Source organism: Lepidochelys kempii, chromosome 4 (assembly GCF_965140265.1).
Source record: "Lepidochelys kempii isolate rLepKem1 chromosome 4, rLepKem1.hap2, whole genome shotgun sequence".
NCBI lineage: Eukaryota > Metazoa > Chordata > Testudines > Cheloniidae > Lepidochelys > Lepidochelys kempii.
Window position 1 is genome coordinate 18,073,484 of NC_133259.1, and position 16,205 is coordinate 18,089,688.

Genomic DNA, 16,205 nt, shown 5'->3' on the forward strand with positions numbered 1-16,205 from the left:
CTGTTTGGTGTTTGCTACCAGCATCCTTATTTATTTCTAGTGTGACCTACTGGCCTTTTGAAGTACATGTTATCCCCAGAGTTATTAATGATCTGGTATGTTTTTCTGTGACGTGAATAAGTAAGCATTGCTGGTTCAGACTGTGCCTGGCATTTTCACTATAGTACCAGCTTGAGTGCCCTAAACCAATGGCTCTCAACCTTCCCAGACTACTGTACCCCTTCTAGGAGTCTGATTTGTCTTGCGTAGCCCAAGTTTCCCCTCACTTAAAATACTACTGGCTTGCAAAATCAGACATAAAAATACAAAATCACAGCACACTGTTACTGAAATGTGCTTATTTTCTCATATTTACCATATAATAAATCAATTGGAATATAAATATTGTACTTACATTTCAGTATATAGAGCAGTATAAACAAGTCATTGTCTGTATGAAATTTTAGTTTGAACTGACTTTGCTTTTTATGTAGCCTGTTGTAGAACTAGGCAAATATCTAGATGAGTTAATGTACCCTCTGGAAGGCCTCTGTGTACCAATGGTTGAGAACCATTTCCCTAAACCCCATTGCAGTTGAGTGTGATCCATTAGTTTTCCATTAGGAAAAGAAATGCTCTCTTGTCTTTTCACTTCTCTATGTATGTTTTCATCATTCACTGTATGATATTTCTGTCTTTGTGTAAGTGCAATGCTGCAAGCAGAACAGGTGGTTGATACTGCTTTACCATAGGGAAGCACATGGGCATTTAAAGAAACCCATAACACTATCATGTCAGTCTTCAGAGGGGCGGAAGGTTGCAATGACTGTAGAATTTAAAGTATCTCTTCAATCATTCTTCATAGCAGAAAGACAGCAGGGCCTGAAAATGAACATATACCTCCTACATATGTATTTTGATGTCTTGGTTAAAGAAACACAAAATACTAGTGCTGTTTTTAGAATGGCTGTTGATTGTAGAGTCTAGGGAAAGTAAAGTAAGTGTGTGTGTGTGTACGTGTGCGTGCATGCGCGAATGTTGGGGTGGGGTGCAGGAATGCCAGGTCACCCTGTCACACACCCTGAAATCTCTTTTTTTTAGTTGAAAAAAGGGGGTTTCTTAGTGCTCCTCGAAGTTGTTGAATTGACAGCCCTGAAAAATCTAAGTTTTTCTTACCTTTAGAGCAGGCATAGCAGATGGTGGGAGCTCAAGCTTCCCCAGGATGAACCAAAAGAGCCTCAACTCTGACCTGGAGGGACCTACTGAAGCCCCGACCTTCTAAGTAACTCCATGCTGGCAAACCTCCACCTTCCCTCAACCCCCTCCCCCCCCACACCTGCAAAGAGCATCCTGGAAGTAACTGAGGTTCTGTTTTGGGGACTTTTCTGCAGAGAGCTCCTTGAAGGATCAGGGCCTTTGTTTCCAAGTGCATTAGTTTCTTGGCTTCTTCTCTAATATTGCCACTAAGTTTTGTGCTAAGGACAGTTGCCTTCGTTGAACTGAAACAGTGAACTATTTCACAGAGATTTATAGATTGAGGCCAGGAGGCACCCTTGTGATCTTCTAGTCTGACCTGCCATCCTGTATAATACAAATATCCAATCATCATGTAAAAATTTCCAGTGAAGGAGAACCCATCGTGATGCTGGGTAAGATGTTCAATGGTTAATTACCATCACGGTTAAAAATGTGTGCCATCTGTCTAGTCTGAATTTGTTTAGTGTCAACTTCCAGCCATTGCATCTTGTTATATCTTTGCCTACTAGATTTAAGAGTCTTCAGTTATCAAATTTCTGTTTCTTTTGTGGGTACTTATAGACCAGTGGTCTCCAACCTTTTTATGCACAAGATCACTTTTTGAATTTAAGGGCAACCCAGGATCAACCCGCCCCTTCCCCGGGGTCCCATCCCTTCCCCAAAGCCCTGCCCACTCACTCCATCGTCCCCTCTCCGTTGCTCGCTCTCCCCCACCCTCACTTTCACCACGCTGAGGTAGGGGTTTGGGGTTCGGGTGCGGGGTCTGGGCTGGGGCCGAGGGGTTTTCAGTGTGGGAGGGGGCTCCAGGCTGAGCCTGGGGCAGGGGGTTGGGGTGCAGGAGGGTGCAAGCTCTGGGAGAGAGTTGGGGTGCAGGAGGGGGCTCCAGGCTGGGGCAGAGCACTGAGGTGCAGGAGGGCGTGCAGGGTACTGGCTCTGGGGGGGGGGTCAGGGCTGGGGCAGGGGTTTGGGGTACAGCATGGGCTATGGGCTGCTGGCTCCGGGAGGGGGCTTAGGGCTGGGGGTTGGGGTGCGACCTTCCGCCTGGCTGCACTTACCTTGGGCAGCTCCTGGTCAGCAGTGCAGGGAGGCTAAGGCAGACTCCCTGCTTACTCTGGCTCCATGCTGCTCCTGAAAGGGGCCAATGCGCCACGGGGGGGGGGGGTTATGTGGCTCCGGATGCTGCCCCTCTCTGCAAGCACCACTCCCACAGCTCCCATTGGCCACATCTCCCCATTCCCAGCCAATGGGAGCTGCAGTAGCGGTGCTTACAGGTGGGAGCAGTGCACAGAGGAGACCCCCCAGCCCCCGGGGCTGCAGGACAGACGTCCTGTGCCACCAGAGATCGCGATCAACTGGGAGATTCTCTAGGATCGACCAGTCAATCACGATTGAGTGGTTGGTGACCACTGTTATAGACTGTGATCAAGTCACCTTTTCTTTGGTAAGCTGAATAGATTGAGCTTCGTGACTCTTTCAGTCTAAGGCCTGTTTTCCAATCCTGGAATGATTCTCATGGCTCTTCCCTGAAAGAACTGCTTGAAGTATTCCAATAGCAGTCGCACCAAATACGGAATGGTAATCAATGTAACCTCCTTACTCCAACTGGAGATTTTCATTTATACATCCAAGGATCAGATTAACCTCTTTGGCCACAACATTGCACAGAGAGGTCATGTTCAACTAATGATCCACCCAGACCTCCAAATCTTTTTTAGTGTCAGTGCTTCCTAGGCCAAATATGGCATGGATTTGTGGTTCACAGATGTAGGATTTTATTTGGCTTTACTAAAGTGTATAATGTTTGGTTGGCCCAGGTCAGTAAGGGATTCATTTTGCTCTGTATTGGTGAGCTGTTCTCCTCATCATTTCCCACTCCCTCAATCTTTGTGTCAGCTGCAAATTTGATCAGTAATGATTTTTTCCCCCCCTCCAGGTCATTGATAAAAATATTAAATAGTGTAGAGCCAAGAATCAACCTCTGCGGGAGCCCACTAGAATCACCCTGTTCAATGATGATTCCACATTTACAATTACATTTTGAGTCCTACAAAATCAACAATATGTCACACATTAAATGGTATCATTCTAGTTTCTTAATCAAAATGTTGTATTGTATCAAGTCAAATGCCTTACACAAGTTTAAGTATATTACTTCAACACTGTTACCTTTTATCGATGAATCTGTAATCTCATCAAAATAAATATCTTGTTAGTTTGACAGGGCCTTATATACTCCATGGCATAATAGGACTAAATTCCACAACAGTGGCAAAAAATTTCTATGGCAACATTCATTTATTCTCTTGTCATGAAGTACCCTTCATGCCTCCTTTCTTAGCCCCATACAGTTATGGGTCATAGCTGACCAATTTAATTGGCATAACCTTCGGCTGAATATTTTTGATGGTGATAATTTTCAAGGCTGAACTGCTTTTTCTTCCATGCTGCTCAACTCAGTGGGACTTGGTTCCTGTAGCTCAGAACCAGGTAAGGGGATGTATCAGCAGCTCATCTCCCTGGCTATCTGGGCCTCAGATGCTGCACTGTTCTCTGGGTTTCTCAGCATCCTTCTTTTGAGTTCCCTCAGTTCATGGCTGCCTGCTGCAGGCCAGTGCTGGCTCTTTCACCCCTGGCAGCATAGCTGTGTGGAATCGTGCAGGGTACATGCACTCTAATCAAAGTGACTTCTGCTTTTGGGAAAACTGAGGAGCAAAAGTCAAAGGCAGGTAGGTTCTGGTAGGCAGGGAACCAAAACAAATGTAAAATGATGAACTCTGGAGCACATATGTGTGTGTTCTGGGGCATCCTGGAAATTGCCAAATTGTGCAGTAACAGAACTGCAGAATTTACAGGGCTCTGAGTGAGACACATCAGGCAGTTTACTGCTCTCAAAGCTATTGTTTCAGGCCCGCCGCAGAGATCACTACATCAGTTTGCATTCTGCATTTCCAAGATTATCTCCCCAATCATAAGGGCTAGAAATACATATATTCTAAAAAAGCTGAGATTCTGGAGCATTAATTCTTCAGCAAGGGGTGAATTCCTTGGCACTTGCCACAGCTTTGGAATTGTGGAATATATGAAATCCTGCACGTAGGTCACTGAGCAGCCATCAGATAGTAAAGATAAATCAGTACAACATGGGTGTTGTATGTGGAAACATGGATGCCACAACTGTGCTTCCTTTAGTTCCCCTAATGCTTTTTCAAAACTTGACATCAGTGGACTGCCCCCAGCATCTCCAGAACAGGAAGCATTGTATTGATAGGGAAGCGTGACCAGTCAAACACCAGAATGCTTTTGGAGCATGTATAAAAACAAATAAAATTCACCCCGGCATGTGGTGGTGCTGACAAAAAGGCCAAAATAGTAGTATTTTTTTTTCCTTTAAAACGTCTACGGAGATGGCAGCTTATTTTCTGACTTGCTGGGAGAGAGACCCTGACCACTACCTAGCTCCATCCAGGTCTCTCCCTGACTGTGACTTTTAAATCTCTCTCTACGTGACCCAGCTTGCCCCACTCCCCTGATTCTGAGGGGCAAGGGGGCTGACTGGACCCAGAAGGAGTCAGGATGTTCCCTCACCTGGGAGAGAAGAGGGCAGCCCCAGCCCACCCTATTCACTATGGCCTAATCTTGGGCCCTAAACCCAGCATTCTGGGTTTTCCCTTAACTGTCTTGCTGAAACCATTTCTTCTCCCTCAGTTACCACATCCCCAGTCCTATGCAGGTCTTACGGGAAACCTAAAACAGAGTAGAATGGGCCTGAAAGTTGTTGGTTGTCAGTACATCCTGACTAAGGGAGGGTAAAGCAGTATACGTACTCTAATACATATTCTGTGTGTTTCCAGCCAAATGCTAAAGGATCTTCAGGCAATCTACAAATATACACAATATATTGCTGCTCTTGTACAGGAGAAGAATTTAGAGATGAACCCTGCAGCGACAAAGGGCTGGATTCTAATTGAACTAGAACTTCTTACTGCACAGCTGGTGTTCAGCCAACAGTAATATGACCTAAAAAGATAAGCTCTTCTATGTCCTATGTGTGGGACATCAGCTAGCATAAGAGCCTGCTGCTTGCTTACAGCTAGCAAAGCTTGTCCTCTTAGGTCAGGTGATACAAACGTGCTTTTGGTGTTAAAGATTCCAGGCTCAGTCCCAACTAATGATCATAATGTGTTTGTATGTATGTGGTCATGGATTGTTTTATTAGTGTGTAGTGCCATAATCCCCACAGATATGAGTTTAGAAAAAGATTGAAATGTGTGGTCCACCCGGAGCAGTGGAAAGCCGGCCTGGCCCTGTGGAATGTAACCCATGCTTGGTGTGGTCATATGTCCCCCTCTAATGGCGCCTAGATCAGCCAGAGATTGATGAGCCTGTAACAGCCTTGGCTACTAGACACATGTCTTTTAGCTCATGTGGTAGAGGCTCATGCATTAAACTCCAAAGGTCCCAGGTTTTATCCAGGCTGCCGCCGACCAAGATCTGTTGGCAGTGGAAGCAAGCCTAAGGCTGGCTTATAGAAGCAGTGGAAAGCAAGCCTCAGTCTGGCTTAAGTGGCTGTGCTATATTCACCTTCACAGCCTGTAGCATAGAGGACATGGTGGTGGAAAGAGGTTGTGACTAGAGCACCTCTCTTCTCGAGTGATCCCAGTTGCTGGAATGCCACTTTGGAGGGCCACTGCAGCCAGATGTTATTTAAATCAGCCGAAGGCTATTCTAAGTTGCTTGAAATGCCATATCACCTAAAGAACGGAAAATGGCATAAAGATGGAAAAATGTAACCTCCTCTTTGCCTCCTTTTCTTCAAGTTCTGCAGTGAATGCAGTTTAGCTGGACCTGAGGATGGGGCCCTATATTTCTAATTCGCGCACTGGATGAGGGTTAATTTATTTTGTTTAAAAAAAAATTCAGAAAATTGGTAAATTAAAAAAATCCTCCAACCGTTAGAGCTTTGCATGTCATGATACTACCAGGATCTTGTTAGGACTATCATGATGTGTATTTAGGACTGGCTATTTTAATTTAGTTAATTATTGTTGTAAGGTGTTGCTAGTCATATCTACCTGAACTACTTGGTCTATGACCAAGAGATAAAAATTTTACTTATTGGTGAATAGCCCAGGACAGGATAAAACAAACTTCTAAAACTTCCTGTTTGAACACACTGTAAACTTGCATTGCTATGACAAATATGTGAATGCTGGAGTAACTAAGAGTTAAATGACAGCTTATGAATATTTTTTTAATTGATATGTTGATTGATATTGACTGCAGCACCGCTTAATGATCAGAGTATTGTTTTGGAAGGTGTGCTGTGTAATATGTGTTTGTGTGTGAGTGAGAAAATTAAGCCTTTACCTCTTCTCAGAGAACAAGATCAAAATCATGTCTTGCATGCATGGATAGTCACTGGGGTTATCCGCCGTAAAGTGGTTTTAAAAACACAAAACAAAAAATCTGCACAGTGGAAAGAAACCTTGTTACTGTCAGTTTGTAATATTTGTGCAGCTGTTTCCACAGCTCTGTCTTAACTCTCACTCTCAGCCCCCAGAAACAAGTAAATGGATGGCTTTGGAGGGTGGAGGGGAAGGCATTTCTTTGCAGGGCCTGACTGGAGCAGACTCAGGAGAAACAAGCTATGCCTTATAGTCAATGAATTATAAAATACAAAGTTAAATAAGAATTCATAGCACAGTTTTTAATACTTGCAACTTTTTAAGTCTGGGTTTGCTTTGTCTTGAGCAGGAATAAATGAGATTCTGGCAAAACACAGGACAAAGAGATACTATAAAAATGGGTGCCTGGCTTTAAAGTGTGGTTATAATCATTGTGAATTTTTAAGAATGATCTCGTTGGATTCCATGCCTATTCTACCTCAATGACTTCTAGGTCAAATTTTCTGAGTTTAAAAAGTAATGGAAAAAGTCCAACACTACAAACTCAATCAGACGTCAAACTGAGTTCTTTCTGGCTTATGTAACGTGGCCAATAATAAGAGTCTGGACTACAAACATAGTAGCTAGGGCCCTGGTATGTGAGTAACTGGGTACATGGTTGGGATTTAATTTAATTTTTGATATATGAGGCAGAATGGAATCTAGCTTGTTCTGTCATAACTTCATCTGCATATCTTTTTTTCCTCAGTAAATACAGATATATAAAGCAAGCAAATATAACTCAGAAACACAGGGTATTGGTATGTTGGGAGGTGCTATTTTTATATAGTTATATTTCTGATATCTGCACTTCAAATTAATAATGTTAATATGATTTAATTTAGATTTAATTACACTGTTACTACGAGCTAAATTAGTAATTGCAGATTATTTATTGCAGTGTAAAATTGAGTCTTAAATGTTAGTTAGCACTGTACAAGTATGACAAGGGTCCTCCTTACAAAGTGCCTTTAACCAAGTTCAAGTATGAATTAAAAAGGGGTTCCAGCTAAAACAGCTTCTAGCATGACATGGCAATACCATACTAGAAGCAAATTTTAGAATTTGTTTCTAATATGTCTATAAGAATATATAGTATTGCACTTCAAAAAATATTTGGTTTAATTTATCTTGCAATATCAGTATTGCCGGCACTGATGATTTTATTGCAACTTTTGTGACATTTGATATATTTCTCAAAGCCCCAGCACCTGGAGTTATGATACGTGAGAATCTCGGCTCTCTCGCTCTTTTTTAGCAATACATTACTAGTTGCTGTGGTTTTTAGAGGAAAGTTTGAAATCACGAACCCTAAAAGCACAAAACTCTGAAGGCGAAAGAAAGGAATCTAACATTTATGATTTTTTGTCCAGTCTCATGACTTTTGAATAGTTGTCTGACAGTACTGGAACTTGGTAAATGCCCCTATAGAATATGAAAAAGTGGACTATTGCAACTAGGTCATATTATATAAGGATCTGATCCTGCAAGGTTCGGAGTGCCACCAACTCTCATTTGTATCAGCTTGGAGTTAAAAATATGCACCTCCCAGGAGACCACAGCATCTGCAGAGTTGTTCCAGCTGGCTTCACCGTTCAGAAACACATGTCTGGTGATATATTTAAATCTTACATGTTTGTATACACTTAGATGTATGATAAGCTTTGTCAGGTGTCTTTCCTAAGGGATGTTAATGTGAGAACGGCAAGAAATTGAGAAATCATCATATATATAGTGCTCTTATTTTATTTCTATGCAAAATAAACTTAAGGTTAGAGTAAAGGGATATACAGTAAAAGCTGTGTTATCTGACACTTTCCCAACCGGAAATCTCTAGAAACTGGCATTTCTGATATCTCCCAATGCAAATCTTCAATAGGGTTGCCAGGTGTCCGGTTTTTGACCGGAATGTCTGGTCAAAAACGAACCCTGGCAGCTCCGGTTAGCACCGCTGACAGGGCCATTAAAAGTCCAGTTGGTGCAGGGCTGGCAGGCTCCCTACCTGGCTCCGCATTGCTCCCCAGAAGCAGTAGCGTGTCCCTGCTCCTAGGTGGAGGAATGGCCATGGGGGCTCCCTGCACTGCCCCCACCCCACCCCACGTACTGGCTCTACAGCTCTCATTGGCCGGGAACCACGGCCAATGAGAGCTGTGGGGGTGGCGCCTGCAGGCAGAGGTAGTGCACAGAGCTGTCTGGCCGGCCTTCTGCCTAGGAGCTGAGGAACATGTTGCCTGGATCCAGCACCCCAAAACCAATCCTGTGCCACCATCCCCTGTCCTGAATCCCCTTCTTCACCCAAACTCCCTCCCAGAGCTCATGCCCTGCACCCCTAAACCTGAGCCCCCTCCCGCACCCATTGGTAAGTATAACTCTGAGTTAACTGGAATTTTTGACTAACCAGCACCCCCCATTCCACCAACATGCTGGATAACAAAGCTTTTACTGTAAATGGGTAATATCCTTCCCCCACTCTTGGCATATGCTGTGCACGATGGATATTGCCCAGACTGATACCACCACATTCCTGGGGTTCACTTTTGAAATCCATGGATATATGTAAAACCAAGTGATCTTTATTATGTATTTTTAATTAACTAACTAAATGTTAGGGCAGGACTGTGTTTACAAACATGGGCCCTAATCTTACAGCTGACTTTGCAAATCTGCCAGAGCCAGATGTAGAGAGGCAATCCAACCCCAAATGAGTAGGTTAGGAGCATTTGATATGTATAAATAGAGGAGGCAGAATTTAATTTTTATTTTTTATATAATTTCAATGGATAACAGATATTTTAAAGAATTTTTTCAGTTTTAAATTTTCAAGTTCCATGAAATTATGGGAGGGGTCAGGTAATTATTTAATCACAGATGCTGAGATTCAAAAAGTTAAAGCTTCATAACCATTAAGATATAAATGGTCAACATCTCATGTCAAAATATGCTAAGTAAATATCCTTAAATCAAACTCTGAACTCTCAAGCGGCATTTTTCTTTCTTTGTCTACCTTTTTAAATGGAAATATTTTTTCGTCGGTGTTTGTGTACGGGGAAATCAACATTTACTGATAAAAATCTAACCTTTCCATGCCTACATATAAAGTGTTACCCAACATTGTCTTAAAAGAGAAGAAAAGATCCACACCAAATCCATATCTCTCACACAGATTAGATCAGTGGTTCTCAACCAGGGGTACACATACCACTGGGGGTTACGCAGGGGTCTTCCAGGGGGTACATCAACTCATCTAGATATTTGTCTAGTTTTACAACAGGCTACATAAAAGGCACTAGCAAAGTCAGTACCAACTAAACTTTCATACAGTGACTTGTTTATATAGCTCTGTATACTATACAGTGAAATGTAAATAGAATATTTATATTCCAAGTCATTTAAAAGTAAGCAATTTTTCTGTAATAGTGTGCTGTGACACTTTTGTATTTTTGTCTGATTTTGTAATCAAGTAGTTGTTAAGTGAGGTGAAACGTGGGATACGCAAGACAAATCAGACTCCTGAAAGGGGTACAGTAGTCTGGAAAGATTGAGAACCACTGCATTAGATCACTTTCTGTCTTTGGTAACTCTTTACAGTAATGAGCCAATCATTAATTTCTTTGACATTTCTGGTAATAACACTAATCCTGAAGAATTTACTGGCTATGAATGTGGCTGTCATAAACACTTATGCCGGATTCTCATAATAATTCAACTTTTAAGACAGACAACTTATTACAAAGAGCTATCACCTTCTATAACAATTCTTAACACTCTGCCCTTTGTAGTGGTTAGCATGGACCTTGTGTGGGAGAAACCAGTGTTAATCATTTTAAGCTTTGCATTTGTCAGACAAATCATTTTGTTAGATGTGAGGGGAATAAGCAGGGAGAACGAGGTGGGTGGCTGGTTGTGCAGGCTGTTGTGTGAATCTGAGAGCCAGACAGAGTTCTGTCAGTGCAGCACTTATATTACCTCACTGTTTGCTGTGGAGTCCTCCTTTGTTTAATATGTGGTGAATTCCCACATGTACTTCTCTCTCCCTTGTCCTCAGCCTGAGGACGCTGCTCACAGGGCTCAGAATGCCTCTCTGCTGACACCAGGAAAGGACCAGAGCAGCAAGTTGAATGTGCACCACATGGCACATATGGTCGAGACTATTTATCATGTAACAAGATTAAGCCTTCATGCAGCAGTGCCGTATAATGCAGACACACGCTGCTCCAGATACCTTTACCAGGCAATTTGAAAAGTGCAGAACATCAGTTCAGCAAAGGTGGTCTCTTCCTAACACTAAAAAGAGAATCCTAAATGCTTAGACTCCCTTCAGACATTTGCATGCTGTTTGATGGTGTCACTCCTGGGACGCTGCTTCTGATATCTTCATCTTCCAGAGTGAACAGGAAAGCTGTGAATCGTGAGTTTTGCTGTTTTTTATTCTTTTAGGGAGTGACAAAAAATACTACCCTAGCCACAAGGACATGTTAATTATGATTGTTGTTGTTTTATGTCTCTACCTGACTACATAGTAAAGATTTTATAGCTTCTTTAAGTGTCCATGAACTATTGGGAAATTAAAGGGAAATACCTGGTGGAAATACTCAGTTAATAATTTAATTTACAATCTGTGCTACGATACTGAATACCAAATGAATTCAGGACAATAAAACAATAAAGTAAAAGTCGTCAGGGGCATGGTGAAGCTGGTATAATGGGGTTATAAATATTGATTGTTACAGAAGAATTTCATAGGGAAGTCATTTGTGGTATTTCAGATTTTTATTTTGAATACACAGCAGACAGACCTTAATGAGACGATGCTCTTGTCAGTCAGGGATGGCAGGGAATAGATCTGGCTCCATGAAAGAGACTGATTCTCTAAAACCACTGGTTGACAAGCAATTTTTCAGCAAAATAATTAGGATTGCATTTGTGGACATAGAGAAAAGGAGTTTGAGGATCAATGGCAGCTAATTATTTCTCAAATGGCTAGGTCAAATTTTGCTTGCCTTGAGTTTGCTACAAGCTTTCTTCTGTCATTTAACTCTTCCATGAGACTCGCCACAAACCTCTCTTTATTATCTTTCTGACAGAATGGTCCTTAGAATACTGTGTTGGGAATATATATCTGTCTGTCTCTCTTCTGACAAGCTTAGCTTTGTGCTGCTTGACTTGTAGTCATTTCCAGATATCAGATCTTGATCTAGTTGAAAGGGGGAGTCCATTTGGAAGTATTTTGAAGGGCATTTTAAGCAACACAACTATCTGATCAGGAAGTAGGACATGGTGCAAATCCATGGAATGTTGTTAACCTATAAAATTCTGGAAAAAAATGTGAGTGCGCGTGCGCACACACACACACACTGTAGAAACTGTAGTTACCTTGGTAGTACAGTATTCGAAACATGGTTTTGAGGAACTAAATGCTACCTTCAGTTACAGCTGTGAAGCCCCACTGAAGTCATTGGGTTGCATAGGTATGACTAAGGGCAGAATTTTGGTCTTAAAAGAGTTTACTGGGGATGGATTTTTAGTTAGGATTTGGTGCATGGTATGAGGAAAATTTATCTGTATAATACTTTCTGTATAAAACTCTTCCTGTCTCTGAAAAACATGAGGTAACTGAAATATCCCCAAATGAGGCATATTTAGTATTTAGTCAGATTTGTTTGTGGAAAGCCATAGCTTGCCTTATTACGCAGAGATTTGCTTCATCCTCTTTGAGGAAAAAGTTGAGTATTTTCTTTTCAAACGCAGATCTGATACTTAGTGATTTGTCGTTGGGTGTATATTGTAGATCGGCAAGCCACTTTTTTATTTCCTTTGTCCTGTCCTTTTAAAAGTAGACCTCTAAACTGAGTACACTGTCAGAAGTCTTATTGTTGATTTGTATTGTGATTGCTCCTAGAGGTCCCAGTCTGGGGTCAGGTCTCATTTGTACTAGGTGCTCTATACACGTCTTATTAAATGTAATCTTGAACTAAAAAAACAAAAGCTATAATACACAGTTTAAATGTGTACTTTTCCGTAGTGGACAGTCTTTTCCTCTCAGGTTACTGGACTTTTTGAAGTTCTAGTTCTTTAACAACTAGCACGGTACACACTTCCTCTGCATTCCAATCTTTAACAATAAGAAAAAAGAGCTTTTTTATTCTATTTCATTTCAATTCTGTGTCAAATAAAACCTGAGATGAAAAGGCAAATGGAGTAACAAAACTGATTTATCTAATAGATTTTCACTCTTTTCCTCCCCCCTGGCTTTTACTAACGATATGTATGGGTTCCTCTGCTGCAAAGAGAGGGGGAAGGGGGGAAGGAGCAGTAGCCAAGTGTTCTGTCAAAGAAATATCCAAACTACACAACCATGCACTGCCAGAGAGAACCCTTCAGGTCCGGTTTGAAGCACACTATTGAGAGAGTGTAGGTAAAGCTCGCACTGTAGCTGCCCATACTATTTTCTCTATATCAGGCTGAGAACGTCAGTCATGAGGGTTATTAATGTGGCATTTACCTACTTAAAAGCTTGGAGATAAGAAGTGGCCAAGGTACCCTGGGAGTTCTTTTCTTTGACAATATACAAAAGCCCTAAGGTATAATGTACTCTTTATATGGCAACCTGCAGCAAACAGGCAGCTTCCATCTGAAGATAATACAAAGATATTTTGGACATGAGTTGATGGTTGCCAGGTTTTATACTTTTATATCCCCAGCTGGTGCTAATGTACATCAGTATTGTTCCAAGTACATTCTGCTGTTCCATCTTTCCATGCTAAGATAATCAATTTACTTTAATCCCTCTCAGTACCAGATACCCTCAGTCTTTGATCTCTCTCTTTGTTAGTGAATTATGCAATCCTCTCTAAGTTGTGAAAGACAATAGTATTTGTCTGCTCACAAGATGCAGTCACTTTTTTATGTATTTGCATTTGTAGATACTCTCATGAATTAGTAGCATTATAGGCTCAGCTGATTTATGACAGCATAGCATTCTTAATCTTGACTCATGATTTATTGTGTAATGTAACTGAGATCTGGGATCCTTGTATCGTTGTTCTTTTGGAAAAATTATCTTAGAGTGGCTTAGTTATAGTCAGTATGAGTCAGTTAAAAACATGTGCTAAACAAAATGGAAAAGCAAGTGTAAAAATGGGAATAGAAGTACTCTTCGCGTATATTGAGTCAACTTCACCTACTTTGCCCTTTTTTCTGTCAAGGGGAAGGTGTTATGTGTAAAGATGAGACGCAGGCTTTGGGGCCTTGGTTTGATCTCACCATTGACTTCAGTAAAACTACTCTTGATTTACAAGGGTCTAAGTGAGCTCAGAATTGTATCTTTTGTTAGAACTCAGGAATGCAAGCCAAAATCTCCTGAATTCAAACAGTCCCAATGTGGTGTTCAGCCAAGTCACTTTTCACCTCGCTTAGTTACCCCATCTGGAAAAATTAAGGTAACTATCTAACAATGGTGGCACAAGGATTCAAGCTGAAAAAACAGAATGCATGCTAAATAAATCTGATATATGAGGCAGCTATGCACATTAACCCCAGCTATCTGAAATGAGAAAAATAGGTGAAGCTGACAGTGCCATCTATTCTTAGGGTTGCTTGACAATTCCCATGATAAGATTTTGTTTCCAGTTGCTTGTAAGAGTCCCAAACCTTAATTGTTCAGGCTGAAATTTTTCATGCTGCATGTCTGCCTCTGGCTGAACATTTTTGGGAACTTTCAGCTAAAATGGTTCAGCTGTTTACAAGAAAGGAACTAGAGAAAATATATTGCTTTGCCCATTTAAAAGGTTCTTCTGCTTCATTGAGAAATGATAGCACCTCCATGCTTTGGAGCAGGTACTTCGAAATTTGGCAGTGGGCATCCTGGAGTCGGGGATGAGCTATTTTTCATGTCCACGAAAATTGCCCCAAACTTGGCCAAGTTATATGCCTCTAAAAATATCCGTGTGCACATGCCCACGAGAGACTTTTGAGTTTGATTGCTAAATTCTCTGAAGTGTCCATCTGTACTCAACATGCTCCAGCCCAAGGCTGAAGGGCTGAACAGGATTTTTTCTATGATCTCTCCCCGCAGCTACTGTGATGCCAGCAAAGAGAGACTTTCTTGTGCACTCAATGCTCCTATTGCTGGACTCAGGCAGTGAAGAGAAGGTGGAGGAAGAAACTTCTCTGGAGGGCAGAGAGGGGAGAAATTGGAGGGGGAGGAGGCAGAGAGGATTGTAGAAGCAGAGATGGCAGGAGCCAGGAGCAGAAGAGGATTGACGATAGGATGATTGGATAGCAGCAGAAGTGGACAGGGACCAGGCTTGGGGCACAGGCGCATAAAGATTTACAACCACTAAATAATACTCCCCAGATAGAATTGAGCCCAGCAGTCCTCTGTATCCACATTCCTCCACAGTCAGAAAATAGCTGTTACTCCTTGCTAGTGGATTATGTCACCCCCCTTTTAGTGACTGGCCCACATAGGAGGATAACCTACTGCTGCTATCAGTTACTTCATTATTTGCAATGACACAGGTCTGTGCCATGGATCTAAGGATATCTCTGCACTGCTGCCAGAAATACAATCTCCAGTTCGGGTAGACATACCTGCACTAACTCTGATTGAGTTGCCATACTAAAAATAGTAGTGTGGTTGCATGGGTGGCAGCATGTGTTAGCTGCCCCAAGTATGTACCTCGGATTTCATATAGGATTGTACACAGAGTGGTGAGCCTGTCTGTCATCCATGCAGCTGCCCTTCTGGATTTAGGACTCTAGCTCTGTTGGGTATGTCTACCCAGGCTGGAAATTACACTTCCAGCTGCAGCGTAGACATAGTGCTAGAGTCTGAACTCACTGATGGTCCAGTGTGGGTGTCAGGATGATCTAACATAGTGGGGTATATTTTTTGGGGGGGAGGGAGGAGACAAAAAAGGGAAATTTTCATTAAACATATGTTAAGAGAACATAAAGGTTGTGGTGTTAAAGACTGAAAAATTAGGAAATGCCAGAGTTAATTTGACCCCCTTGTGTATATGCATTATGATACTGTCTTTGATTACATGATCACACACTATCGTCCCCACCCGACCCCTTCCTTTATTCCATGTATGTGATGGACAGTGCTCAGGGAATGAATCAAGGTTGTGTAGTGTGAGTGAAATAAGGCCTGGCCACACATTGAATATGGAGGATAAAAAAAATAATCTATTGAGTAACTCCATCCTGTGGGGGTCCAGTAGAAAAAACTGTATGTGATCATGTAATTAAGAGCTTTATCTTGATAAATATATGCACAGTGGGCAGAATTAAAGTTGTGCGGGCAACCTTATTTTGGGGAATTTCCTGTGAGTTCTTGACTTTTGCAACTTTCTTTTAATGTATTGTTGGGGAATGTAATTATATTATGGCCCATGTTCTATGTGAGGTCAGACTAGATGATCACAATGATCTGGCCTTGGAATCTATGAATCTATACACCTTGGCATAAAATAGACAATCATCTGGTTATGCAGCATGTAGTAAACCAAGTTGTGCTTT

The 16,205-nt window shown here is 41.8% G+C and overlaps 1 protein-coding gene across 4 annotated transcripts in view; it reads left to right on the forward strand.

Annotated features, from left to right (window-relative positions):
* Positions 1-16,205, forward strand: part of ARHGAP24 (Rho GTPase activating protein 24) — a 337,318-nt gene that overhangs the window by 2,293 nt on the left and 318,820 nt on the right. For 2 of the 4 annotated variants that reach the window (XM_073340568.1, XM_073340569.1), the window contains exon 1: positions 10,726-11,088. The exons of the other annotated variants lie outside the window; for them this stretch is intronic. In XM_073340568.1, coding sequence (XP_073196669.1) covers positions 10,983-11,088 — 106 coding nt within the window. In that variant the 5' untranslated portion in view covers positions 10,726-10,982. Of the gene's footprint in view, positions 1-10,725; positions 11,089-16,205 lie in introns of those variants that run through there. 4 annotated transcript variants of the gene reach the window in all.